This window comes from Xenopus tropicalis, chromosome 8, assembly GCF_000004195.4.
Source record: "Xenopus tropicalis strain Nigerian chromosome 8, UCB_Xtro_10.0, whole genome shotgun sequence".
Taxonomy (NCBI): Eukaryota; Metazoa; Chordata; class Amphibia; order Anura; family Pipidae; genus Xenopus; species Xenopus tropicalis.
The window spans coordinates 23,407,281-23,435,201 of NC_030684.2; the positions used below are offsets into that span (position 1 = coordinate 23,407,281).

Genomic DNA, 27,921 nt, shown 5'->3' on the forward strand with positions numbered 1-27,921 from the left:
CCCAGTCCGACCCTGGTCCTCTTCCTGGCAATTTTGCAACTGGTCTAGATTGTTTACAGTTTTCAAAATATTTGCCTTTCACTATATCTTTTCAGTTTTTCATGGACCCCAACAGCCAAAAACTATTGCTCTGTGAGCTTACAAATGTATTATTATTTTTACTTTTCATTACTTATCTTCCTATTTAGCCCCTCTCCTGTTCATATTCCAGCCTCTCATTTAAACCACTGTCTGGTTGCTAACATTAATAAGACCATAGCAACCAGACAGTTGCTGAAATTCCACACTTGAGAGTTGCTGAACACAGGGCTAAATAACCGAAAAACCATAAACAATTATAGCTAATTGCAATTTTCCTCAAAATATCATTGTCTACATCAGTGCTGTCCAACTTCTGTGGTACAGAGGGCCAATAATGGAAGCCAGTTTTGATCACTCCTCTTTTTTAAACTGCGCCCACTTCAAACCACACCCATATTAGGACACAAGCTTTTAAGACCATACCCACATTAATGGAGGTAGCGCAGCAAAAACCCAAATGGTTGATGCTCACTGTAGGGATAGCACCCATCATTCATATGTGAAAGAATTATATTAATATAAGACACACCCTTAAATACATATGCATCCTCTTTCACTGTGGATAGCACAGCAACCCCCAGCATATTATTAACCACTTTAGGGACCATATAATGACTATTTCCAAATGCTAACAAACTCCCAGAACAAACCCCTGCCAGGTTCACCTCACACAGGCAGCATAGGGCAGGCAGAGTATTGCACACACAGGCAGGGTAGGACAGGTAGAGTATGGCACACACAGGCAGTACTCTGCCTGCCCTATGCTGCCTGTGTGCCATACTCTACTTGCCCCACCCTGCCTGTATGTGCCATACTCTGCCTGTCCTATGCTACCTGTGTGTGCCATACTATGGCTGCCCAGCTCTACCCTGCTTGCCCTATGCTGCCTATGTGTGCCATACTATGCCTGCATTGGCCTGCTCTACTCTGCCTGCCCTATGCTGCCTGTGTGTGCACCATACTTTGCCTGCCCTCTGCTGCCTGTGTATGCACCATACTCTGCCTGTCCTATGCTACCAGTGTGTGCCATACTATGCCTGCCCTATGCTGCCTGCGTGAGCCATACACACAGGCAGGATTCGTCAGGCAGTACATACAGTGACACAATGTTGGCACTGCTCCTACAGTCAGAGCCTGGGGGGTGAACAACACGGGATTACTTATATAGGGGTTTAGAGGTGTGAACAATGCAGGGTGGCAGTTAATCTCAATACTGATACCATTTAAAGTTTACACAAAGGTAAGCAGTCACAGCAGCCAGACATGTGTGAGGCCACACAGAGGAGGCCCACGGGTCGCCAGCACTGGTCTACATCATACTTAAAGTTAATTTGAATGTAAACAACTGCTTTGAGAACCAGTTAGTAATCAGAGGACATGGCAGACATTTAGCATAATTCATTATTAGCACTCCAGCAGTTGAATGATATTTAGTATTCAAGGTTTCAGACAAAAAAGAAATATTTTGCACCCTGAAATGCTACAGTCACGCATTGATATCTGTGGCTACAAATCTACTACAACTTTTTTATGCGAAGAGCACTCAGACCTATTTAGATATGTAGAGTCCATTCATTTTGAAAAGAAATGTAACTGCCACTGTAGGAGGGTTAGCCCTAGAACCAAACCTCTTATACATATTTAATGGGATGTTTGGACAACAGCATGCAAGGCGTTTTGCAAGGGAGAAGCTTAAGGATCAAGACACCCTAACAGTAATTGTAAGATACATATACACACACAGATGTTGAATACAAATATTTGTCTAATGCATCTTCTCGTCCAGAAGACTGTTTAGATGACAAATCTATTAGAGGAAAGGTTAATTTATGACAAAACAAGGTGTTTTGTCACAGCTGAGTTTTTCCATGAAACATCACAAAATGAAGAAAGGTGCAGTAGTTACGGCAAATTCAAGCAATGAATATTTACATAAATACTGACTTCTTGCATCCAACAATATCCAGGTCAATACCTTGCCCCCTTCACAGTTCTTTTACATCTCTTTATAGGGGATGACTGGCATGGGCCCCCATTTTACTTCAGGGCCCAGGTAACCAGTGGGTTAATAATTGTGTCCCCTTGGGGGGAAGGCTCTGATAAGGTATTAGTACTAACTGGTCCATCTAGTCTGTCCTAAAAAGGATTCCCGTTGATAGAAAGCAATTAAAAAAAGGCTTAACACCCCCACCGCCAATAATTATATCAATGAATGAAGCACTGAGTGATATTTATACAAGCTACTTAATGTTTTCACAATTACTATTTTAAAGGACAAGGAAAGTGCTATACCCTAGATGCCACTGGTCAATATAGCCACTAATCTTGAACTCGGGCCAGGGCTCTAATTCTCTGAAAAAAACATAGGGCCAGGATATTTGTCTTATGAATGCCACAATGCCGTGTTCTAGTGTTGCTCAAGTATACTTTATAGTAAGCACATCTGCATGCACATTACAATGCCAAAGGAAATGTAACCAAACTGCATATTTGAACAGTCCTAGAAAGCCGCATTTATGATTTTATTCCATGGTTGATGGTAAGCAGAGTAGTAGGTTATTGAAATTATAACAGACAGAATCACAGGTTTACAGTAACAGTATAAATCCATGCAAACTCTAGTAGCAGATCTTGATTGCAAAACTGAAGAAGAAAGCAAATATAAACGCTGCAGTTCATAAAAAACAATGATTTGGTCAAGACCAAGGAGACCAGAGAAAGGCAGCAAGGGGCCTAATGATCATGCATGGCAGACAGGACACGGTAGACTTATATATGCTATTATTTGGGCCCTTTTGCTCACAAGGGTGTTGGGGTAGCTCACAGCACAATTTTGAGGGGATAGGGCCAATAGTTAAGGGGTTAAAGAACAAAAACACAAAAGTTAACATACATGTCAAGGCATACTGAACACTTAGAAACACATGGCAGCAATGAAACTCCTTTCCTCTCAATCATATATTAGATGGCCTCTCAAAAATATTTGTGGGTAATTTTGTATTTTAGCATCAATTAAGTTAGCATTCCAGGCTTTGTTGCTTGGATCTTTATATATCATAAAAAAAGCAAATAACTCAAGCTAAAATTTGGATGAAGAAAGGATCGCTGGTGTATAGCTGGTATGACTTATCCAAAATGCCTGAATATCATAGGTTTAGGCCAAACAGGTCATGTCAGACAAACTTGCTTTTTATTATGAGGTTAGTAAGAAGCAGGGTAGTGGGGGTGCAGTAGAAGTAATCTATTTGGATGTTGCCAAAGCACTTGATATCGTGCACCACAAACAACTGCTTTCGAAACTAATTTCTTAGTGAAGTTGTTTGCCCATGGATAGGGAACTGGATACATCAGGGATCCTCAAACTGTGCCCCACCCCCTCCCCCTGGGAGGACACAGCGGGAAGTGGGGGAGCCGGAGGGCACAGTGGGGAGCGGGTAGCCAGAGAATGCAGTGGGGAGTGGGCCGTAGTTTGAGGACGCAGGGGGGGAAGGGGTTTGCATAGTTTGAGGATGACAGTCTGGCCCCCCAACAGTCTGAGGGACCATGAACTGGCCCCATATTTAAAAAGTTTGAGGACCCCTGGTATACATGATCAGGTACAGCGGGTGGTTGTTAATTCTGCATTCTCTACTTGGAGTAAGGTTCTCAGAGGGGGTCCCTCAGGGTTCTGTACTGGGTCCACTTTTGTTTAACTTGTTCATTAATGACTTATGAGAGAGTACTGAAAGTACTATATGACTGTTTGCAGATGACATAAAACTATACAGCCAAATCAATTCTATCCAGGATGTGGCATCCTTGCAGCAGGATCTTTGGCAGCTAAGTGGAAGATGAGATTTAATGTGGATAAATGTAATGTCATGCCTGGACAATACCTGGAATGTAAAAATCTGCAGCCACTTATACCCTTAATGGGACTGCACTTGGCAAATCCATAATGGAGAAGGACCTTGGAGTCCTTGTAGATAAAGTAGATATTAAGCAAGCAATGCCAGGCAGCAGCTGCAAGGGAAACATTGTCTTGAGCTGTATTCAAAGGGACACAGGTTTTGCAGGAGGAGGGGGTTATTCTTCCACCTTGCAGAGCGCTGGTAAGGCTCCATCAAAAATATACCATGCAGTTTTGGTCTCCAGTGCTCAAACAGAATATAATTTAATTAGAGAGGGCCCGTTCCCGTATTCTTCATATGTCTGGGCTATGGGGGAGAGTGGCAAGATGAAAGCCTTTTCTTATTAAGAAAAACATCCAAGCCAGGCTACATTTTGCAAAAAAACATCTGAAGTCTCCCAAAAGCCTGTGGGAAAAGGTGTTATGGTCTGATGAAACCAAGGTTGAACTTTCTGGTCATAATTACAAAAAATATGTTTGGCGCAAAAACAATACTGCACATCACCAAAAGAACACCATACCCACAGTGAAGCATGGCGGTGGCAGCATCATGCTTTGGGGCTGTTTTTCTTCAGCTGGAACTGGGGCCTTAGTTAAGAATTATGAACAGTTCCAAATACCAGTCAATGTTGGCACAAAACCTTTCTGCTAGAAAGCTGAACATGAGAAGAAAAAGAGTGGGCAAATCTTGCAAAGTCAAAATGTGCCATGCTGATAGACTCATACCCAAACAGACTGAGTGCTGTAATAAAATCAAAAGGTGCTTCAACAAAGTATCAGTTTAAGGAGGTGCACACTTATGCAACCACATTATTTTAGTTTTTTTTTGGGTTTCTTCCCTCCACCTAAAAGATTTCAGTTTGTTTTTCAATTGAGTGGTACAGTTTATAGGTCACATTAAAGGTGGAAAAAGTTCTGAAATGATTTATCTTTGTCTCATTTTTGTACAGCACAGGAACCTGACATTTTACCAGGGGTGTGTAGACTTTTTATATCCACTGTAAGGGGATCATATAATAATCTCTCTAATGGTTTATTTCCCAGTAGTAGCTTCCAGCAGACACAAGGGCACCCAATCTGACTAAAAGAAAGAAAGTTCCATCCAAATATTGGGAAAGGGATTATTATAGTGAGAGCTGTGAAGTGGAATCCTCTCCCTGAATCAGTCGTGCTGGCTGATACATTAAATTCAAGAAGGGGTTAGATGGATTTTTAGCAAGTGAGGGAATACAAGGCTATGTAAGCAAGTTCACAGTACAAGCTGATCAAGGGATTGGTCTGATTGCCACCTTGGAGTCTGCCCTCTGAGGCAAACTGGAGAGGCTTTAGGGCAACTAATCTCCCCGAATTGCCATCCCACCGGCGACAATGTAAGTCACCGGTGGGATGGCACACGCTGCGCAGGCGATTTGGGCAAATCGACGAAGTTGCCTTGCGAGGCATTTGCGGCGATTTGCCGAAATCGCGCCGCCGTGTGTGCCATCCCACCAGCGACTAACATTGTCGCCGGTGGGATGGCAACTGATGGCAACTCAGGGAGATTAGTCGCCCGCGAACAGGGAGATTTGTCGCGGGCGACTAATCTCCCCGTGTGCCAGAGCCCTAAGATGGCGTTTTTTTGGGGGGGTTTTTTGCCTTCCTCTGGTTCAACTAGCAGTTAGGCAGGTTATATACAGGCATAAAAGGTTGAACTTAATGGGCACATCTTTCGTCCTAGCTTACTATGTTGCTAAGTTGGTCTATTTCCTCAACTAAAAAAAAATGTTTGTATCGGGATTATCCCGATTTCTTTAAAACCTTAAAACAATTTGTTTTAGCTATAGTCTTGGCTTATATTAACTAAAAAAAACTACATTTTAAGGGATTGAACCCCCCCAAAAAGAGTACAGCCTTGTTTTCAAAAAAGTTGGGACACTGTAAAATACAACAGCAGAATGCAATAACTGGCAAATCATTTAAAACCCTATATATGAAAAATGTACAACAGTGATCCCCAACCTATTGGTTTGTATGCAACATGTTGCTCACCACCCCCTTGATGTTGCTCCCAGAGACCTCAAAGTAGTTGCCTATTTTTAAATTAGTACCATCAGAAATGCAGAAAATGATGAGAAAACTGGAAAAAACTTTAACAACAGTTGCCTTACATTTTCTGAAGCACCACAACTCTGATCCAAATAAACTAAAATTTTGGGCTTTGGAAAAGGTTAATCTAGGAATCAGGAGAGGTAATTTGGAACAAGAACTTCTCAAAAGAGAAACCTTTTGGATCTTTCAGTTAAACACGGTGTATTCAAATGGCATGAATGAATTATGTTCCTTTTCCCTTTACAGGGTTTTTCCCCTCATTTTTTTAATATAACGAAAGATTGAACAGTCCAGAATGGGTTGGCTAGATCGGGGGGAAGCGCCTTTGATGGATAAATAACCTGCACTTGGGACCCCCAGTAATTGGAAAATATTGCGTTGCTGAGGCAACGCTAGTTAGCCCTAGGTGCTGCCATGGAGAGCCGTAATGTTTATGTGCAGTTGAAGTGGGAGGTACGAACATGAGTGCACAGAACAGTGCGGCTGGGAGGGGTGTAAATGGGGTGTGGCGCCGACTAGTGACACTACCAGGGGGGTGTTGACGGCCGGCGGTACTGCCTCAAGACACGCCTCTGAGCAGCAGAGGGGAGGGGGAGGTGTATGAGTGAGGTGTAATGGCAGGAAATTAGAATGACAGCTGGGGAACTAACTTTAAAAGGGCGGGGGAAGGAGAAAGTAACCAAGTGTTTGCCCTCTGAGAAAGCAGTGGCGTAATGCGCGTCAGGGTACAATCAATGGATTGTTACAATGAAAAGATTAGTTAACAAAACACAATATATTTACATTATTTACAACTACAAACCTAATACATAAATACAATACCAAATACTAAAACCATCAGAGACAAATAGACAGGAGAATATTTACCAATCCTGGGACAGTGATTCAGTCTCTCGGCCTGCAGAGTTCCTGTTTAGAGATAGACCCCTGTACACAGAGGCCTGTTCCCCAAAACAGAACTCCAGACTGCATTTTGGTCTCACTTTTTATACTGTTTAGAGGCCTCAACCCCCACAAAACATCTGGTAAAACAGAAACCCGAGTGGATCCAAGTTTCTTGTTTTAGTAACAAATGTTTCTCGCACAATATGCAAAGGAAGGCTTTTGATCCATAATCGCTTGATCTCATACCATATTTTATGACCAGCTCTTTGCATAATATATAGTCAGCCTTCGTTTACACATTATGATGATATCATAGTTACATCACATCTCCATTGCCCCAGGGTAAACTGTTTAACCTGGTTACCCTGATGCTTCTGGCTATTTCCCCAGAATCCATTGTTTATACTAAACAACCCTTTTGATCCATGAGACTCTAGTTGTTATCAGTGTTTTTGGCAACTCCCTGCCCAAACAGGCCTTATTCATCTGTCTCTTGGTCAGTGACATTACACTTTAACCTAGATTATTAAATACATATAAAAATCATTTTTATGATGGCTTACACATGATGGCTTATTTCTTACACCATGTCTTTCTACTCCAAACTACAGTGTCGCAATGCTTTTCCAAAATTGACGGTTTTGATTAAATACCTGAAAATCACATCAAATCTTCCTTATCTCCCACATAACATTAGGAAAACACACCCTAAATATGAAAGTCGAGGGTCCACTGAACAGTTTGATGCCCATTGTGCATAGGATTACCGATGTATCTGGCATTTAGAGACCCCAAAAGGAAGTTAGTGCATACAAAGTGTATATGCTGCAATATAAGCTACCGGCATGTACATTATGTGCCATGAGACCCCCTAATAGTACGAATACCCTAGAAAACCATATATTTTCCAAAAGTACACATTCTGACAAAACAAAAATGGGTAAATACAACTTTCTACTGCAAACTACGAAACTACAAAGCTATGCTAAACAAAACCGCTTTTAGGACATTTCTGAAAATTGTCACAGGGTAACCCTTTTGAAATAAAAAATAACAAGTGGTATAAAGGCGATACCTTTATTGGCTAACTAAGATAATCATAGCAAGCTTTCAGAACATTTTAGTTCCTTATTCAAGCTGGTAATCAGTGTGTGTATTTGGCACCTACCTGGGCAGAAGCCTGAAGATTGCAGCCAGACACAGGAGAGGCAGCTGCAGCTGATGGTGAGTGGGCGGTGCAGAAAGGGGGGGCGAGGAGCAGAGGGGGAGTGGAGGAAGGGGAGAGGGACTGCAGGGAAAGCCTGGCATGTAGAATGCACGTGCCAGACTTTTGCTATGGGGCCCCTGGGCGATCGCGCCCCAGGGGCCTCTCGTTCCCCCCTCTGTTGTCTAGGGGCTGGGGAACGAGCGGGGAGCAAAGGAGCAGCTTGAAAAGCCGCTCCTCCGCTCCCAAACCCTGAAGTGCAGCAGGACGTAGAATCTACGTCCTGTGGCACTTAGGTACTTTTATACACAGGACGTAGATTCTGTGTCCTGTGGCACTTAAAGGGTTAACAGCACAGTTAACACCTTACTGTGAGTTGTTGTTCACCAATATGTATTCAATAAAGGAGTAAAATATCCTAGTATTTAAATACAGAGAAGGGGTTGTCTTTCATCCTCTCTCATTATAAACACCTTGAAAGCACTGTTCACTTTTGGTGAGAGTTGTAGTTCACCAATTTTTTGTTAATTTAATGAAGCACAATAATCACTACAGTATTAAATTCTAATATCTTTTATTGAAGTTGTGATCACATTTTCTAAGCTGCTTGGTACATAATTATTTAAAATAGCACGTTGTCACGAGTTCACCAATACGTACTGTATATACTCGAGTATAAGCCTAGTTTTTCAGCACCCAAAATGTGCTGAAAAAGTCACCCTCGGCTTATACTCGAGTCGGGTGCCATGGGACCCTCCAGACTAGCACCCTCTGTCCTTTGTGTGCAAATTAGGCCACCTGCAACCAGACCCAGTGGCCTAGGCTCCCACTAGCAATACTTATTCCCCCTTACATCTCCTCCGGGTCTGCTGCCAGTTTGCCAATGCGCAATGAGCGTGGGGTAGTACTCGTATTGTTTTTGTTGACCCTCTTCTCCACTTACAGAGCTAGTTTACGGTTTTTCTTTTAAATAAATATTTAAAAACATATACCCCATATAAACCAATCTAGCATTTTCATTTAGCAATCAGAGAAGGGGTTGTCTTTTATCTATTTATTATAAATATTTTAAAATTTCTGTCTTGGAGGAAAGTTTTGGAAGCATAGAGACAAAGTTTTATTCCAATCAGAGCCTCCTAAATCTAGGAGCAGTCCACACGGTACTACCAAATATCCAATAACATCCCTTACTTGGCACTCCCAAGGAACTTTTTTTTCATGCTTGTGTGGCTCGCCAACACTTTTTACATCTGAGTGTGGCTCACGAATAAAAAAAAGGTTGGGGATCCGATCCCTGCTGTACAAAGACAACATATCCGATGTTGAAACCAAAGAATTTTATTGTTTTATCAAAAATATACACTCATTTTAAATATAATCCCAGCAAAATGTTTTAGAAAAGTTGTAGAGGGGCATGTTTCCCACTGTGTTGCACCCGCTTTCTTTTTAACAACACTCTGTAACCGTTTGGAAACCGAGGAATCCAATTGCTCTAATGAAATGTTGTCAGATTCGTGCCCAATATAGCATTTCAGATGCTATCAGAGACACTGGCTTTTGTACTGTGCGCTAAATATGAATATGAAGTTATATGAGAATATTTATGCAGAGAAATAATAAACTCTGCTCCATATACAGAGCCTCCAACTCTACTGTGCACTGACTTCAGAGCAGGATAGCATTTTTTTCCAGCTTTTTGCTAAAAGTTTGTTTTTTACTCTACTACACATAGTGCTCTCTCAGAAGTAACCAGGCCAGCATAGCTTTCTGCTAACAAAAGCAGGTAAGTATCAGGAAAGTGATTATAATAACTAGGAGGTGTCTATTTAGCACATCCCCCAGTGATTTAACTTTTCCGTCTCCTTTAGTGGTCTAATGCGGTTAAAGGGGTTGTTCAACTTTGAGTTAACTTTTAATATGATGTAGAGAGTAATATACGGAGACAATTTGCAATTGGTCTTCATTTTTTATTATTTGTAGTTTTTAAATAATTTCAGTTTTTGTTCAGCAGCTCTGTTTCAGCACTTAGTTTGCTAGGATCCAAATTACCTTAGCAACAAGGGTGAGGTTTGAATAAAAGACACATGAAATTACATTTTAATGAAAGATATCTTAATAGGAGGAGAGTTGAATCGTAAAATAAGTACAGGTATGGGACCTGTTATCCAGAATGCTCGGGACCAGGGGTTTTCCAGATAAGGGATCTTTCTGTAGTTTGGATCTCCATAACTTAAATCTGCTAAAAATCATTTAAATATTAAATAAACCGAAAATACTTCTTTATGCTCTAATAAGAATTAATTATATCTTAGTTGGAATCAAGTACAAGTTACTGTTTTATTATTACAGAGAAAAAGGAAAAAGACATTTTTAAAAATTAGAATTATTTGCTTATATGGAGTCTATGGAAGAGGGCCTTTCTGTAATTTGGAACTTTCTGGATAACGGGTTTCCGGATAAGGGAAAGCAAAATAGCAATAACAATTAATCTGTAGTTTCACAAAGCCAAAAGTTTTTGGGCTGTGGGGGGTCAGTGACCCCCATTTGAAAGCTGCAAAGAGGAGAACAAAACACATAATTAAAAACTATAATTAATAAAAACCAACTTTAAAGGGGATGTAAAGTCATTTTTTTAATAAAAAGTGCATTTATAGATACTTAGCACTAAATTAAACTTTGTAATATAGGTCTGTTAAAACTTTACCTGTGTTGAGATGCAGGCAATTGTTTCTGTAGCTTTCTTTCCTCTCCCATGATCGCGTTCCTTCTAGAATCTATACATATACACGTTGACTTTACATCCCCTTTTAAGAAAGCAAAGCACCGTTGCATTGGGTGTGGGTGGGTTGCAATGTGGACTGAAGCAGAGTTTGTCCTTTTTATCTCCATAAACGCAATGGCAAAAATAAAAGTCACTGCAAATAATGAGAGATTACCAAAGAAACACCAAGTTTCCAAGTCTCTTCTGGTCATTCAGGCTATTTCGGTATCCATAGTATAAATATTTATTAGATCAGATATAATGTTGTTGATCGTTAATTCTGTAACATCTTCACTGAAAACCTAGAATAAAGAGTGGAAAGGAACAGAAAGGAAGAGGCGGTCAGTTCAGCAGATTATCAAATAAAATATCTTATAAAATAAATGTACGTCAAACAGATATTTACGGGTGATGGGACATATCGTTGCTGTGATCTCCTCTAGTGCAACGAAACGGGCGAAATACCTTTTATATTGAAGTTGATCTAAATTTTAGTTGGTAAAATATTTCAACCAAGTAATCATAGAAAACGCAACACTTGTGCAATTATACAATGCAAACCTTTTACTGGAGCATATTCAGATTGTTCTGAAATAAAAGATTTGTCAGTGGTTTTGAGGCCTGTGCTGGTGGAGATTTAGCATGGGCGACAATGTGACCCGTGTGCTTTCAGCATAAAAGGACCAGTACAGGTATGGGACCTATTATCCAGAATGCTCTGGACCTGGGGTTTTCCCGATAAGGGGTCCTTCCGTAATTCAGATCTCCTAATTAAAGTCTGCTAAAAACATTATTTAAACAGTAATTAAACCCAACAGGATTGTTTTGCCTCCAATAAGGATCAATTATATCTTAGTTGGGATTAAGTACAAGATACTGCTTTATTATTACTGGAGAAATCATTTTTAAAAATGTGAATTTTATTAAAATGGAGTCTATAGGAGATGTTTTTTCCGTAATTTAGAACTTTCTGGATAATGGATTTCCATATAAGGGGTCCGATACCTGTGTAAGTAAAATATAATGTAATTCTGCCCTGCACTGGTAAAACTGGTGTGTTTGCTACAGAAACACTACTACAGTTTATATAAATTAAGATGCTGTGTAGCAACGGGGGCAGCCATTCAAGCTGATAACAGAAACTCTGTAGCATATAATGGGGCTTTATCTGTTATCTGATAAGTAACCTGTGTCTTTTCTCCTTTAGGGCTCTGGCACATGGGGAGATTAGTCGCCCGCGACAAATCTCCCTGTTCGCGGGCGACTAATCTCCCCGAGTTGCCATCCCACCGGCGAAAATGTAAGTCGCCGGTGGGATGGCACACGCTGCGCAGACGATTTCGGAAAATCACTGAAGTTGCCCCCAGCAACCAGATAACTGTTTAACTGCTGAACAATTAAAAATAATGAAAAAAACTACAAAAAAATGAAGACCAATTGCAAATTGTCTTAGATTATTACTCTCTACATCATACAAGTTAATTCAAAGGTGAACAACCCCTTTAACCGAGGAGCTGAGGGATTTAAGTACTGACTCCAACGTTCCTATGAATTACATGAGCAGCCCTGGGGCACAGTGCTGGCCCCAGTCAGGGTCAGACAAGAAACCTATCGGAAATATAGTAACAATGGAGTAGTGGTGCAAAGCTTCTCAGGCTGGTGCACTGTCCTGGGATCCAAGGTTAGATACACTGGTCTGTGCATAACAAAGTATAACATGTAATACAGATGTGCCACCAGGACACGGGGTACTCAAAAAAAGCAACATAACACTGTTGACATGTCTCTGACGAAGAGGCCTATGCCATTCTTTAGTCTCCCCATTGTATTTTAAATACAAATCCAAGAGACGTAACATTTTACAGCTTTATAACCTAGCAGCAAATTTGAAAAACAGCCAACTTGTTTTTCTTCTCAAACTCTTCTGCAGCTCAAAAAAACAAGACTGCAGATGACAAGACCAATAACAGGTTGACCGAATAAAAGCAACAAAAGAAATCTTGATTGTGAATGCATTTGATCTTTTTCTCCCAAATCTAAATGACATCCAATGTCGGGTTATTATAACCTAACAAAGAACTCAAGGAAATCTACTTTCATTTGTAAGAGCGCAAAATGGTACATCAATAAAAGTTTATTCAGGTAAAAATACAGCCATAAAAGGAGGATTTAATTAAAAGTGGAAAATAAATAAAAATAAGATCTTCCTTATTCAACATGAGATTAGTAGGATCTGTCCTGGACATACTTTTCACATGTTGTTTTAATCACAAAAATTTTATTTCTTGAGCTAAGGGGCTCTGGCACACGGGGAGATTAGTCGCCCGGGTGTGCCAGAGCCCAAACAGGGAAAGTGAAGCTACTCCTTGTTTGGCCCTTGCAAGGTAGATAATTAGATTACCAATATACAAGTTCCTCCCCACAGTTGTGGCTGTTAAGGTGACAGGAGTTTATTATGTGGTGAGGTGAGGGGGGTTATTTGTGCAATAGGACCAAACATGGAGTAACTTCAATATACTGGAGACCTGAAGGAACCCAGTAACACCTCTTTGAAATTGCCTGCCTATAACAGTTCTCACCTCCCTGAATCTGGGATCCAGCATTAAACAGATTATATAAAGGTTATGGAACCTGTATATATTCTGTTTCATGCTGGATCCCAGATTCAGGGAGGAGAGAACTGTTTGCGGTACTTTTTTTTTTTTCTGAGCAGCCAATAGCCTCCGCTATATTCCACCTCCCACTGTCCACTCGTAGAAAGTGACTGCTTACCTGAAGTTTTGCCACTGGCCTGAAGTAACATCACCACCAAGTATCAGTTACTTTACTCTCAGTCACCAACTTTCAAAGAGGTAAGAAGGTGTTTTTGGTGTATGCAGCATGCTGGCTTTTTGGAGCACATGGTTTATACCTTATTTTTTGAGCACAATGAATTCCCTTCCCTACCAGCTAACGCACACATATATATACTTCTGGCAGGAATTGGAAGTCCAGGGAGGAGTGAGAGATTGCTATATCATGGATGGTGCCCAATTTGACAAACTTTGACATATATTTGCCCCTGAATAAACAAACAGTGTAGTGGGAATGTAATTGAAAAAAATTCTGAAGCAAAATCTTTGTTTAAAAATTCTGTAGCTACTGCTCCTTTAAGAACACAGATCCCTGAAGCACTAAGCACTTAATCTTCTATAATGCCTTATAGTCTCTGAAAATTATCTGCTCAAATATAACGCAAGTTGATTGGCTTATTCCACTATAGTTCTTTCGCTGCAAACAGCAGCAGTTATTTACATGCTCATTAACTGAAACAGCATCATGATCTTTTTTTTAAAAAAAAAACAGTGTTGCACAGAACAAAACAAGCAAAAACACATTTTAAGATTTCTTTTATTCTTACCTGCCACCACGAAGTCTCAGCATTATTATTGCTTGGGACCTCTATCCCATAGCACTGCAACGCAAAATAAAGCACTGCAACAGCAATATGCTGTGGCTCATGTCGGAGGCACAGGTCGCCATGATAACTATCCCTGAGAAGAGCCCAGGCAGCTGTAGCAATGGGAGTCCGTTCCCAACTGTGTCGATTCATCCAGTTGTTTAAAGAAATAAGGTAATGGAGCAAGTACTAAAATAAAAACAAAACTAGTCAGCAAAAATCACTGGCAGAATATAACACTGCATGACAAATTTAAGAACAGCCACTTAAAAAAATGGACCCATAGTTCCTGGGCAGCATTCTTAGAACACAAGAGGCCATGAATTCAGAACACTGTTGCATGAAACCAGAAGGGAATGGTCTGGAAGGTATATTGCAACAGATGTTGATATGGGAAAGGATGTGGGGGACACAAGCAAGGAGGAAAGATGGACATATGATTAGGAAAGGCTAAAACTGAAGAGGCTGCTAATTTACTGTGTCGGAGGTGGTAAGTATGAAGCACTGTTCTCTCATAGATTCAATGGACAAGACACCCAGAGAGGTGGATGGAATAAGGAGCCTTCTCCCTGGCATCCATGCTTCTCTTCTCTTTTTCTGATTCAGAAACACTACCCTGCAAGCAATGAACTTGTCTCCAAGTTTCCTAAAGTGAAGAATGCATTGTATGCTTTAAAAGAAATATGCCCCTTCCAGCACCAGTTTGCTAGAGAACCATTGATGTGAAGTAGGGGCAAGGTCACTTAATCGAAGTGAATATCTAAACACTTTTGCAATTTACATTTATTTTCTATTTTTAAAGGCTTCTGAGGTGTAAGCAAGTTTATACTTAAGATCATGGAAAATTCATAAAACCACTTTAAAGAATTCATTTTATGATAGCTCTTCTTGAGAAATCCTTGATATTAAAAGAGTATAAAAAATAGTATTTAATTAAAGTGCTTTCTGCCTGTCTAAGAAGCAGGGAAGGCTCATTTTCATCAGGCTACATTAATTGATCACACGCTTTGATGCTTCTCGGTTGGACCAGAAGTTAGGAAAATGTTCTTAACTCAATTCTGTGGGAAAATAAAAGTAGTGATTTAAAAGAACACCTCCCACACTTTCAGTTGGTGAGACGACATAAGTAATGTAAGTCACGAATGCAGCATGAAATATTGATGTGATCAGACCACATAGAATTTGCCTGTGCAGCTTGGTGGGTGGGTGACTAAGGGTTTACAGCAGTGGTATTGATAAGTTAAGCCTTTGAAATGCTTTTAACAAAACATTTTAATTTAAAAGAAACCCAAAACAAAACACATACCCTTCAGGCAGGTTACTGTAGTAAGGGATAAAAAGGGCAAAAAACTGATACTTTATAACATTTTCAAAGCTTTGGACATCAATGATTGTAAGCTCTACGAGGCAGGGACCTCCTTTCTACTGTGTCTCATACCACATGGCACTTATATATATACATATACATATATGTATTTATTGTATTTATTTATTATATCACTTGTCCTCCCTGTGTGTAATTTTGTATTCTGTAAGACTGTACAGCACTGCGTACCCTTGTGGCGCTTTATAAATTAAGTTATACATACATACATACATGCCACTACATGAACCTAAAATAGTTTTATGTGCTATAACGAAAATACAGAAACCAGAAAAAAATGAGTACAAGTCAATAATCAGAAATGCAATAATTAAAGGAGACATATAGCACAAGTTAGCTCCCTCTCATCTTTTAGGCAATAATGATGAATAAATAATATATGGTGCTTGTTTCACTCTGGGCTAAAAATGATCATTAACTTTAAAGGACATGTAAAGCCTACAATGTATATCAGTTGGGCACATCTCCCCCACCCAAATGGCATCATGTGTACTGTATACAGTGGATATAAAAAGTCTATGTCAGGTTCCTGTGCTGTACAAAAATGAGACAAAGATAAATCATTTCAGAATTTTTTCCACCTTTAATGTGACCTATAAACTGTACCACTCAATTGAAAAACAAACTGAAATCTTTTAGGTGGAGGGAAGAAACCCAAAAAAACTAAAATAATGTGGTTGTATAAGTATGCACACCCTCTTCTAACTGGGGATGTAGCTGTGTTCAGAATTAAGCAATCACATTCAAAATCATGTTAAATAGGAGTCAGCATACTTCTATTTAACATGTATAGGAGTATGCTGACAGCATGTGTGTGGGGTTTCCATGTCCTTTAAAGCAGTGCTGTCCAACTTCTGTTGTACCGAGGGCCGGAATTTTTCCGACCTACGTGGTGGAGGGCCGATAATGGAAGCCAGTTTTGACCACTCCCCTTTTTGAAACCGCACCCACTTGAAACCACACCCATGTTATCACATGACCATACCCATATTAATGGTTGTAGTACAGCAAAAACCTGCCATACTCTGCCTTCCCTACCCTGCCTGTGTGTGCCATACTCTGCCTTCCCTACCCTGCCTGTGTGTGCCATACTCTGCCTTCCCTACCCTGCCTGTGTGCCATACTTGGCTGGTTTGTGCCATACTTGGCCTGTGTGTGCCATACTCTGCCTGCCCTACCCTGCCTGTGTGTGCCATACTCTGCCTTCCCTACCCTGCCTGTGTGTGCCATACTTGGCTGGTTTGTGCCATACTTGGCCTGTGTGTGCCATACTCTGCCTTCCCTACCCTGCCTGTGTGTGCCATACTCTGCCTACCCTGCTTGTGTGCCATACTTGGCTGGTTTGTGCCATACTTGGCCTGTGTGTGCCATACTCTGCCTTCCCTACCCTGCCTGTGTGTGCCATACTCTGCCTTCCCTACCCTGCCTGTGTGTGCCATACTCTGCCTTCCCTACCTTGCCTGCGTGGGCTATACTTTCACTGTGTTTGCCATTCTTGGTTGGTTTGTGCCATACTCTGCCTGTGTGTGCCATACTCTGCCTTCCCTACCCTGCCTGTGTGTGCCATACTCTCCTTGCCCTATGATGCCTGTGTGTATGGCACACACAGGCAGCATACAGTGACACAATGCTGGCACTGCTCCTACAGTCTGCACAATAACTATATATTAAAAAACTTTTTAATTGCAGTACCACCTCAGTATATTTTCTTTTTGTAGTGTGCAGGGATTATTTGTGGGTTTCTACTGCTCCTGAGGTGTGAACAGGGGAACAATGGGATTGATTACAGCCTGAGCCTGAGGTGTGAACACTGCAGGGGGTGAACAATGCAGAGATTAAAAGGTGTGAACAACACAGGGGATTACATATTTAAACAATACAGCCTGATTACAGCCTGAATCTGAGGTGAGAACCATGCAGGGGGGCAGTTAATCTCAGTACTGATACCATTTAAAGCTTACACAAGAGTAAGCCATCAAAGCAGCCAGACAGGTGGGGGGCCACACAGAGGGGGGTCGCGGGCCGCATGTGGCCCGCGGGCCGCCAGTTGGACAGCACTGCTTTAAAGGATCACTGAAATCTCTCTCCCCTTCCTGTAGGTGTAGCAATGCACGTGTGTAACTTGATCCTGTCTCCTGTTCTGAGCTACACATGCCCACCAGCCAATCAGAAGCGGATCTGCCAGAGGGGAGGGGGGGAGGGAATGAAACACATGTGCAGTATGAAGCAAGGAGGGAAAGGAAGGGAGAATACCTTTTTAAAGATGGCTGCCTGTTCTAGAAAATGTGAAGTAAGTGTGACTGAGTAAATATTTGATTAGGTGAGCCAAAAGTGTGGCGTTTTTACGAAACAATAGGAGGACTATTGGGCACTATGCTTTTTAAATTTTGACTTGCATTCTCCTTTAAGTACATTTATTCTATATTTAGGAGCAGTATAATGCACTGGAAAATTCTTGTTTTTTCCTCAATATGTCTCCTTTAATAGAATAGCTTTCTCAAAAACAGGATTGGGAAAGATAAACAGGTACTTACTTTGTGCGGATGCTGGAAAGACACACGAAAATTTAACATCCTGAGCATGAGTAATTCACAGTGCACAATGCTGTCCCTCAGCTCCCAAAATTTTGAGTCTACTTCAAGAGGTTCGTGTCCAGGATTTTGATATCTTTGCATTGTAAAATGAACATATATTGGTACAAATCTCTTACTTTACCACAAATACACACACCGTCTCCATAGCACAAGCAGAGAATAGCATTACAGCTTTCATATCATCAAAAAACTGAAGGTGTGCCTCTTCTGTTCCCCCACCCCCTTTTCCTTGACTGAAAGGACAAGAAGGCATAAAAGACAAAACCCCACCCCTTTTTGCTCGGACTTCTTAGCAAAGAGGAAGTAAAGAACCGGGGGGGGGGGGCATGCTTCAGTCCAGAAAGAGAAAATTATAGTAATAGAATTTTTCCTTTTCCTGTCTTTCTGCATGGTAGTGGGCACTAACGGGGTATACGCCTGCAGTTACAGATACACATGGGTGGGTTACTACATGACTTTAATTTACACACACAATGAATACAGCGCCGTCTGATCAAAAGAAGCTGTTTTACTCGCCACCACATCTAGCTTATAAAAGCATGCTAATGTAGGAATTGAAGCACAGGCTGCTGTATTACACAATTGTTTTGAAGAGGCTTAAGCCTTTATAGGATATACTAGCATAGAGCTAACAGAATAAGTCTTAACGATGCATCTCTTGATCCATTCTGCAACAGAACGTTTAGACACTTTACAGTACTGTACAGTTTCTAACATTTCTTGAAACCTTCAGTCCTGTTGATGTAGACAGAAACACATCTTGCTAAGTCCAAAGTATGCCACTGAGCCTCTTCCATATTGGATGGCTGAGGAAAAAATGCTTGCAACACTAACTCCATTGCTGGCATGGAATGAGGAAACAACTTTTTGAAGAAATATCACCGGCAATCTTAGAACCACTTTGTTTTAATAGATTGGATGTTAAGGTAAGGCTCTCCCCTTAACAATGCCTGAATTTCACCTACTCTCCTTACTAACATAATAGTGATGAGAAATACTGTTTTGAGTGTCAGATATTCCAAACTTGCTGACTCAATAGGTTTAAAATGGGTGTTCTGTAAGAGCTTGCAAGACTATGTTCAGATCCCAGGATGGAACTACCGGTCTTACTTGAGGTTTCAGCCTCTTAACAGTACCTATTTGACATCTGTCAAGGCTGACAAAACCAATACTTGCACTTTAAGAGTTGCCACACTCAACCAAATCACACCAGTCTTTAAACGTTTGCCATATTTTAAAGTAGGCCTGCTTTGTTGACCACTTCCTAGAAGCCAGCAATGTAGATATAGAAGTTTCAGAAAGACCCAGATTGGACTACAATAGCTGTAGTCCAATCTGACAATCTTGTTCAGAACCCTGGAAATGAGTGGAATAGGAGGAAATATGTATTCCAGTTTAAACTTCCACTTCAGACTGAACGCATCCCATGCAAAAGCTTGTTTTTCTGGGAACCTTGCACAAAACATTTTAGGGATGCACCGAATCCAGAATTCAGTTCGGGATTCAGCTAAGATTCGTCCGAATCTAATACAAATCCTTAAAATCGCATGACTTTGTCGGAAGTTGAACATTTTTCACCACGTGCGCAGCACACAACACTTGGTTCGTTATTCGGCCCAATCTTTTACAAAGGATTTGGGGTTTGGCCTAATCCGAAAATAGTGGATTCAGTGCATCCCTAGAACATTCCCACCTTTATGTTGTTGAATGTTGCCATCAGGTCTACCTGTGGAAACCCCATCGTCTTACTAGTAGATGCTCAATGATGCAATTCCCATTTCCCTGGTGAACACTCCCCCGACTCAACTGATTGGCCAGAATATTCTGATGACCTGGAATATAGGATGCTGTCAAATCCGAGAGATGTTCTTCAGCCCAAGTTAGCATTTGTTTGGACAGATTCAGGAGTGCGAGTTCTGCTTTTTTTCAAGATGTATCTCACTGTTGTGACACTGTCCGACTGTACCATGACTGCTGCCCCTTGCTGTTGATACTTGAAACCTACCAACGCTTGAAAGACTGCTTGAAGTTCCCTGAAATTTGATTACCAGTTTTTCATCCCCTGTGGCCACGTGTTCTTGATTGACCACCCCTGAAGGTGGGCACCCCAGCCCTGACTGCTGGCATCTGCTGCCAATATTTGCCACTGAGGATCTCTTAAAGATTTGCCCTGACAAAAGGTTCCTCGAATACAGTCACCAATTCAGACTTTCAAAAACTTGATGAGACACAAAGATTAAATTGACCTAGATTTCCCCTCCATTGTTGCAGAAAATGGAATTGTAGATGCTGTAGATGAAACACAGTGCACTTTACTGCTTCCTTCGTCAAGGACATCTCGCAGTTGTGCAATTGAACCATTGGAATTCTTAAGTGAAACAAATTATGTCTTCTATTTTGTCTTGAGGCAGAACTTTCTCCAGGACTTTAACCCCTAAATATCAATTGCGATTTCTGATAATTTATTAAGTATCCATGATTAGTTAGAACTTTCAGTGACGTACGCAAATGATTATTATTAGCACATTAGAAAGTGACCTCCTAAGATAGCAAATTGGAGAAATTACTGATGAGGAACGAAAATCGGTACGTGGGAAAGGCATTCTGAAGATCTATCTTCACAAGCCAATCTTGTGCTTGGATCGCCCAACATATATGATACTTAGAGCCTCCATCTTGAAAAATGTTATTTTTAAAAACTTGTTGAGAAGCCTTAGATCCAGAATGGCATGAAATTCCCCTGATTCTCTCCTTGTGGGAAAGAGATGGGAGTAAAACCCCAATCCTTGTTGACATGGGTACTGTGGAAATTACACTCTTCTGTAGCATCTCTGCGATGATAAATCATCAGTGCTTGATGTGCTTCGGCCAATTGAGGGCATCTTGATTCTAGAAAGAGTAGCTTTCGGCAGCACTGTATGACTCCTTCATGGTGATTCATTGTTCACCTGCCTTTTGTCACAAATCGAGCACTCATTCAAATCATTTCCTTGAGGTGATGACTCTCTCTACGCCTCCTGGGTGATCTGCTGAATTAAAACACCAACTGAAGTGAAAAAAAACTTCCAAGCACTTTCTGACTGCGACTTACACCCTGAAAAATGAGCAAGATCTGTGGCTCTTAAAGATCATTATGCAAACCTGCAAGCAACGACAGTAGCCATTAAAAAATAACTTCCATTAACAGGTACCGAAAGAAGGATGCATACAAGTTAGATACCTCCACCAGAAGTCACCTCATACTGTCCCAGCAACATGCAGTAGTAATTGCTGCAGCACAAGGGCAAACGTAGAGTATTTTCCAGCTATTTAAATCCTCACATCAAAAAAACCCCAGTGAGCACATGCTAACTGGAATAAGTTGCACATGTGCATAAGCAGTCTTCTATTGCCCATAATGGCGACACTTCCGCATATAACTGAATCTCCAATAAACTCCCAGGCTATAAGGGATTTCTGCTATTCTTACCTGTTAGCAGCTTCAATGGGGCAGAGAGGTGAGATCCCCATCAGAAAAAAGGGGGATTCCATTCTTCGGAGACGGAATGGAAAAAAAGAGGAAGCAAAGGGGTGGGGTTTTGTCTTTTATGCCTTCCTATCCTTTGGCACGTAGAGAGGGTTAACCCGTTAGTGCCTACTGCCATGCATAAGAGCAGGAAAACAGAATATTAAGAAACTTTTAAACACACATTAAAAAAATGAATATGGTTTCAAAGTTATGTGTAAATATAACTGCTATTTTCTATACAATTGCTTGTGCATGTCTGATCAAGGATAGATGGGGCAGACAGATGACCATGTTTAGGGCAGCCTGTCTGTCCAGCTGTTCTCTACACTGCTGGCCTAACTTCTAAGTGTAATAGTACCTAAAGGTAATAGCACATGATTTCATGGATTTTGGCAACCCAACACATTCAATTCAAGTGGGTGAACAAAAATTCTCGACCCCCCCACACATGTAGGTCTGCATGTAGATGTAGGGGGGAATTTATGATATTGTCCCCCTATCAAGAAGTGAGAAAATACTAGGGTGAAAAAGCTCACCACACTGGTCCTGTGCAACATAGCTGTATATGATATAAAAGAATTGCATACTATAAGCATTTGACAAAAATAAGGGTATACTAATACTTTTACTGCGCCTATTTGGAAGTTCATTGCATATAACTGCTATTACCAATAGCCTGCCATTTGCACTACTAAAACTGTATTAGTTAAGGCATTAACGTAAATTCCAAAGCATAACTATCCTAGGCAGTACCTGTGGCACACATTAATAATGTCTCTTGTCCGTAGATGCTGTTCCTCTACCTTTCCAGCAAGATAAATTGCTGACATTGCCACAAGATATGGGTCATATTTCTCCAGGCTGGTCTCTTTAAAGAACTTATGGTATACAGTACAAGCAGTTGCAATAGGGACAGAGTGCATTCCCAGTTTTACGCCTGCGGATAAAAAACAACGAAGAAAAATTATTATAATGCTCACTCTTTAAACTAAGGTATCCTTATACCATGCCCTGCTATTTCAGTTCATTAATATGTCTCCATCTTGTTTTTTGTAACACCACCCACTTTATACTGCCAGTCATAGCATAATTTTGCAGATGCTGAATAAGCAAAAGATGTGTAAGTTTTCTAACATTTATTGGAACCTTAGCGAGTAAGACTTCTGCCTTGCAGAGCTGGGGTTTTAGTTCCATTCTGGCTTTTGGTATCTTCAGGGATGAAACTGACTAGTGTGTGTGAATGTGCGATAAGGACTGATGTCAATGATGCATATTCTCTGTAAAGTGCTGGGTAAATGTGATGGCAATATATAAATAACAGAAAATAATAACACGGTAGATCTGATGAATTATTTTAAAAAACAAAAAAATCACAGCACACACCAAACATTTATAAAAAAATATTGGAAACAAGGGGAAAAAAGCACCTCTTGGGCACAGCCAGATTGCATGACTAGGGAAAGACGAGCTGGTTACACAAAAAAAAAAAAAAAAAGCTAGCAGGGAGTCTATCCAGCCTGATTCCTACCAAACGGTAACCTAGACCCATTAGGTCCAGAAAAAGGATATATCCAAGGCCTTATTTTAGTGCCTGACCATCGATGAACTTGATACATGACAGTGTGTCAAGAGTGGCCCTAGACAAGGCTACAATTAAAAAAAAATGGGGTATATACAATCTGTGAAGCTTGTCAGCAAGATAAAACGGTGTTACTTTTTCTTCCCAATTTTGTATATGATTACTAGGCATGTGCCCTTCTATCTTTTTGCTAGTCAGTCATACTGACTCTGCACACAGCATGTTGCATAATATTTTCAATCAGGCATGTTTCTAGCTTGCCACGAAGATATATATATATAAATAATATATATTATCTACAGTAGGGGTCCCCAACCTTTCTTACTCGTGAGCCACAGTCAAATATAAAAAGACTTTGAGAGCATCACAAGCATCATAAAAGTTCATGGTGGTGCCAAATATGGGCTGTGATTGGCTGTTTGGTCACCTCTTTGTAGACTATCAGCCTACAGAAGGCCTATGTTTGGTAGAACATTTTGTTTTTATTCAACCAAAACAAACCCAAACCAGGAATGCAAAAAATAAGCACCTGCTTTGAGGCCGGTGGGAGCAACATCCAAGAGGTTGGTAAGCAACATGTTGCTCACGAGTCACTGGTTGAAGCACACTGATCTAGAGTTTGGTCATTTCCAAGGGACCAAAATGTGGATTTTATCCTTAGAATAGGTGCATTCTGAAATTGCTGTTTATGACTTCAAGGTTAAAGCATTGCCTTCTGCATTTCTCAGCTGAGGATTATAATGAGCAAAATAAAGATATTCAGAGTTACCTGAAGTTACTCAAGCAAGACTTATAATAGCTTTAAAAATGACAATATAGGGGACATATACATAGAAACTCACCTGCTTCTATAATAAATCTGGACACTTTAAAGTGGGTTTTCACATCTTTATTAGAACCTGGAACATTACATGTATCCATACTGTTCTTGCTGATTTCCTTAAGAAAAAAAAAGGCTAGTGGAAAATCTACATTTCTAACAGCAGACAGACACATAAAACAGGAAACTGGGGGAAAAACTACTGGTGCCTTTTAGTTCCATAACAATTTTTAAAATGCATGGTGATCTCTGCAGAAATGGAATGAGGACAGCAGTAAGATGGATACAATTGAATGCTCATCACAAAAAATATGCAACCTGCACCAGGAGGTTGCTGCCAATGTCAATAATTTTCCTATGACAGGTGGCCCCCCTTCAGAATAAGGTTGCTACCTGGCCGGGAAGAATGCTGCTTAAAGAACAGTAACACCAAAAAATGAAAGTTTATAAAAGTAATTACAATATTACTGTTGTCTGCACTAGTACAAGTGGTGTGTTTGCCTCTGAAAGACTACTATAATTTATATAAGGAAAACTGCTGGATAGCCACAGGGGCAGCCATCCAAAGAGAAAGGCACAGGTAACTTAGCAGATAACAGATAAAACCTCATTATATTCTACAGCATACCTCCCAACATTTGAAAAATGGCAAATTTTTTGACCACGCCCACAGTTGTGACCACGCCCCCCCAATTAACACACCCCATTTTTTTCTAAAAATGCTCCTTTTATATAGTTGAAATGGTGGGATGAGACGCAAATGTGCTATACCCTCATACTGTACTACCTAAGGAAAACAATATAGCAACTCCTACAAAAAAATACAAATATAGAGAGAAGACAGTCAGTTATAAGTGTAGTAATAGTTATAACTATGTACCAGTTTTGCCCCCCCCATACACAGTGCCCCCAATGGCCCAATAGAAAGTACCCCCATACACAGTGCCCACATAGCAAGTGCCCCCATAGACAGTACCCCAACTGACCCCATAGACAGTGCCTCCAATTGACCCCATAGACAGAGCCTCCAATTGACCCCATAGAAAGTACCTCCCATACACAGTGCCCACATAGCAAGTGCCCCCATAGACAGTACCCCCAACTGACCCCATAGACAGTACCCCCAACTGACCCCATAGACAGTACCCCCAACTGACCCCATAGACAGTGCCTCCAATTGACCCCATAGACAGAGCCCCCAATTGACCCCATAGAAAGTACCTCCCATACACAATGCCCCATAGAAAGTGCCCCCATAGAAAGTGCCCCCCATAGGCAGTGCCCCCCATACGCAGTGCCCCCCATACACAGTGCCCCCCATACACAGTACCCACAATTGCCCCCATACACGCTCCCTTCTTCAGCGGCTCCTGCTCCTTATGCGATGGCAACAGGCCCTTTTATAAGGTTGCGCCCCGTGTGTACGTGTGACATCAATACGCACAGTGCGCAACCTTATAAAAAGGCCTGTCACCGCCGGAGAAGGAGCTGCATAAGGAAAATAGCCGCGCAAGGAGCTGGAGCGCCCGGCTTCAGCCAGCGCATTTCGCAATCACGGATAGTTCCATGAATGTCCTGCATTTCCATAATCTATTACGGAAATGCGGGACATTCATGGAACTATCCGGGACAGCGGCATGCACTATTAAAAGCGGGACAGTTGGTAGGGTATGTTCTATAGTGCTTATCTGTTATCTGCTATGTACCCTGTGCCTTTTCTCCTTTCTTCCAGCGTGAATGGCTGCCACCAAGACTATACAGCAGCTTTGTTTAAGCTATAGAAGAGTTTCTGTAGCAAACACACCAGTTTTACCAGTACAGGGCAGAAATAAATTATATTTTAATTACTTTAAGACAATTTCATTTTTGGGTGCTAACTGTTCCTCTAATGTCAATGTTATTAATAGAACAGAAAGATAAAATACATAGGAAGGCCAATATTTTTGTTTTTTTAGAAAAGTTGGCAACCCTACTCCTGAGCCATATCACTTCATTACACTAAACAGGCTGTCTGCAAAATTTAGAATAGAACAGTAGCGTCAGCTGAAAATAAGACTTTTTTTAACAGATTTTGATGTGGTATTTAGAACAGTGGAGCAGCAGACTTTGGATATGAGAGCGGGAGCTAGGGTGCCTGCATGCTTTTCCCCTAAACTTTTAGTACAGGTATGGGATCCCTTATCCGGAAACCCGTTATCCAGAAAGCTCTGAATTACGGAAAGCCCATCTCCCATAGACTCCATTTTAATCAAATAATTCAGTATTTTAAAACTGATTTCCTTTTTCTCTGTAATAATAAAACAGTACCTGTACTTGATCCCAACTAAGATATAATTACCCCTTATTGGGGCAGAACAGCCCTATTGGGTTTATTTAATGGTTAAATGATTCCCTTTTCTCTGTAATAATAAAACAGTGCCTTGTAACTGATCCCAACTAACATATAAAGAATCCTTATTGGATGCAAAACAATCATTTTGGGTTTAATTAATGTTTTATTGATTTTTTTAGTAGATTTAAGGTATGGGGACCCAAATTACGGAAAGACCCCTTATCCAGAATACCCTTGCTCCCAAGCATTCTGGGTAATGGGTCCTATACCTGTACTAGTAAAGCATGGGGACTGGATAGGCTGTGTGTGAAGTGTATACCTCACCCTCCTGCTTATCCAATCCTTTCCCCTGTAATGGCGGTCCAGATGGGGACGCTGTCCCAGTTGCTGTTAGTGATTGTGTAGGAGACCTCGGAGCACGGCCATTTTTCTAACACTGCCTCCAGATACTTATAGATACTCACATCTCCCGCAAAGGTATTAGGTGTTCGCCCCTTACCTCCTGTCTCGCAGAAAATCGCACTTTCTCCTATCGCGAGATTGTGATGTCACGAATAGCCGTAACTATAGTGACGCGCACGCAGCCTCGCTTTGGGATTGACTGACAGAGACGGCGCAATTGAGTGTTACACAATGGAAAGCTGCTAGGGCTAATAAAAGGCGGACTGCGCTCTCAATCTGCCTTTTCTCTGTTTCCACGTCCCACTTTTGTTAAACAATAAACATAAACTAGGCTTCCGCCACCTTCCCGATATTTTCTCAGAAGTGATTTTATTTCTGCTCAGACCCTGCTTTGAGGGTCTAATAAACTCTGTAAACAGGGCCCTACAATTTTCCATAATGGCTAACTTTGGACTCAGCAATGGGTAAAATTCACGAAGAGTATTACGGGTTTTTTTAGCTTTTATTTTGTTTTTGCGGTGACGGGGTACGTCAGTATTTTTCAAGGCACAGATGTGTCACAACTGAGGGAGAACAAGGTATAATTTAGATGAAGACAAGGGGTGAATTGGAGCAAAAGTAATGTTTTAGGCTGATGCCACACGAGGCGTTTTTACGCTGCGTATTTTCTAATTCTCTCAGCGGCTGAAAAACGCCCGATATCATCATCCATAGAAATAACTTGAAAAGACTCGAGGCAAACCACACAATGCGTAAATACACTAGAAAATGCATTAGCATGGATTTTTCAAGCGTTGGCTGAAATACGCCAGTATTTGCAAAGCAAGCTATTCCTATGTATACACAAAGGCAGCTGCCAGACCTAGCGGAAATACGCAGCGTTTTTTACTATTTTGCACTGTTAGCACCATGGAAACGGGATTTGATATGTCACCAGTACTAGGCTGAAAAACGC

The 27,921-nt window shown here is 41.0% G+C and overlaps 1 protein-coding gene across 3 annotated transcripts; it reads right to left on the bottom strand.

Annotated features, from left to right (window-relative positions):
• Positions 1 to 9,467: 9,467 nt before the first annotated feature.
• ccnq (cyclin Q) lies at positions 9,468 to 27,165 on the bottom strand. 3 transcript variants are annotated; one of them, XM_012968449.3, is made up of 6 exons: positions 27,064 to 27,165; positions 24,255 to 24,351; positions 22,587 to 22,770; positions 18,266 to 18,398; positions 14,309 to 14,536; positions 9,468 to 11,210 (listed from the first exon to the last, which is right to left on the bottom strand). In XM_012968449.3, the coding sequence occupies exons 2-6, from the start codon at positions 24,331 to 24,333 to the stop codon at positions 11,121 to 11,123; spliced, it is 714 nt and encodes a 237-aa protein (XP_012823903.1). In that variant the 5' UTR covers positions 24,334 to 24,351; positions 27,064 to 27,165; the 3' UTR covers positions 9,468 to 11,120. The 3 variants fall into 3 exon arrangements, with proteins under 3 accessions (XP_012823903.1, XP_012823904.1, NP_001016916.1); XM_012968450.3 differs by having other exon boundaries at positions 27,029 to 27,113; NM_001016916.3 differs by having other exon boundaries at positions 9,470 to 11,210; positions 26,884 to 27,074.
• Positions 27,166 to 27,921: the final 756 nt, after the last annotated feature.

Coding starts and splice junctions, on each gene's coding strand:
- ccnq (XM_012968449.3), bottom strand. CDS start 24,333: ATGGATACATGTAATGTTCCAGGTTCTAATAAAGATGTGAAAACCCAC. Junction 18,399..22,586: donor ATTATTAATGTGTGCCACAG/GTACTGCCTAGG, acceptor TACAATGCAAAG/ATATCAAAATCCTGGACACG. Junction 14,537..18,265: donor CTTTCCAGCATCCGCACAAA/GTAAGTACCTGT, acceptor TTTTTATTTTAG/TACTTGCTCCATTACCTTAT.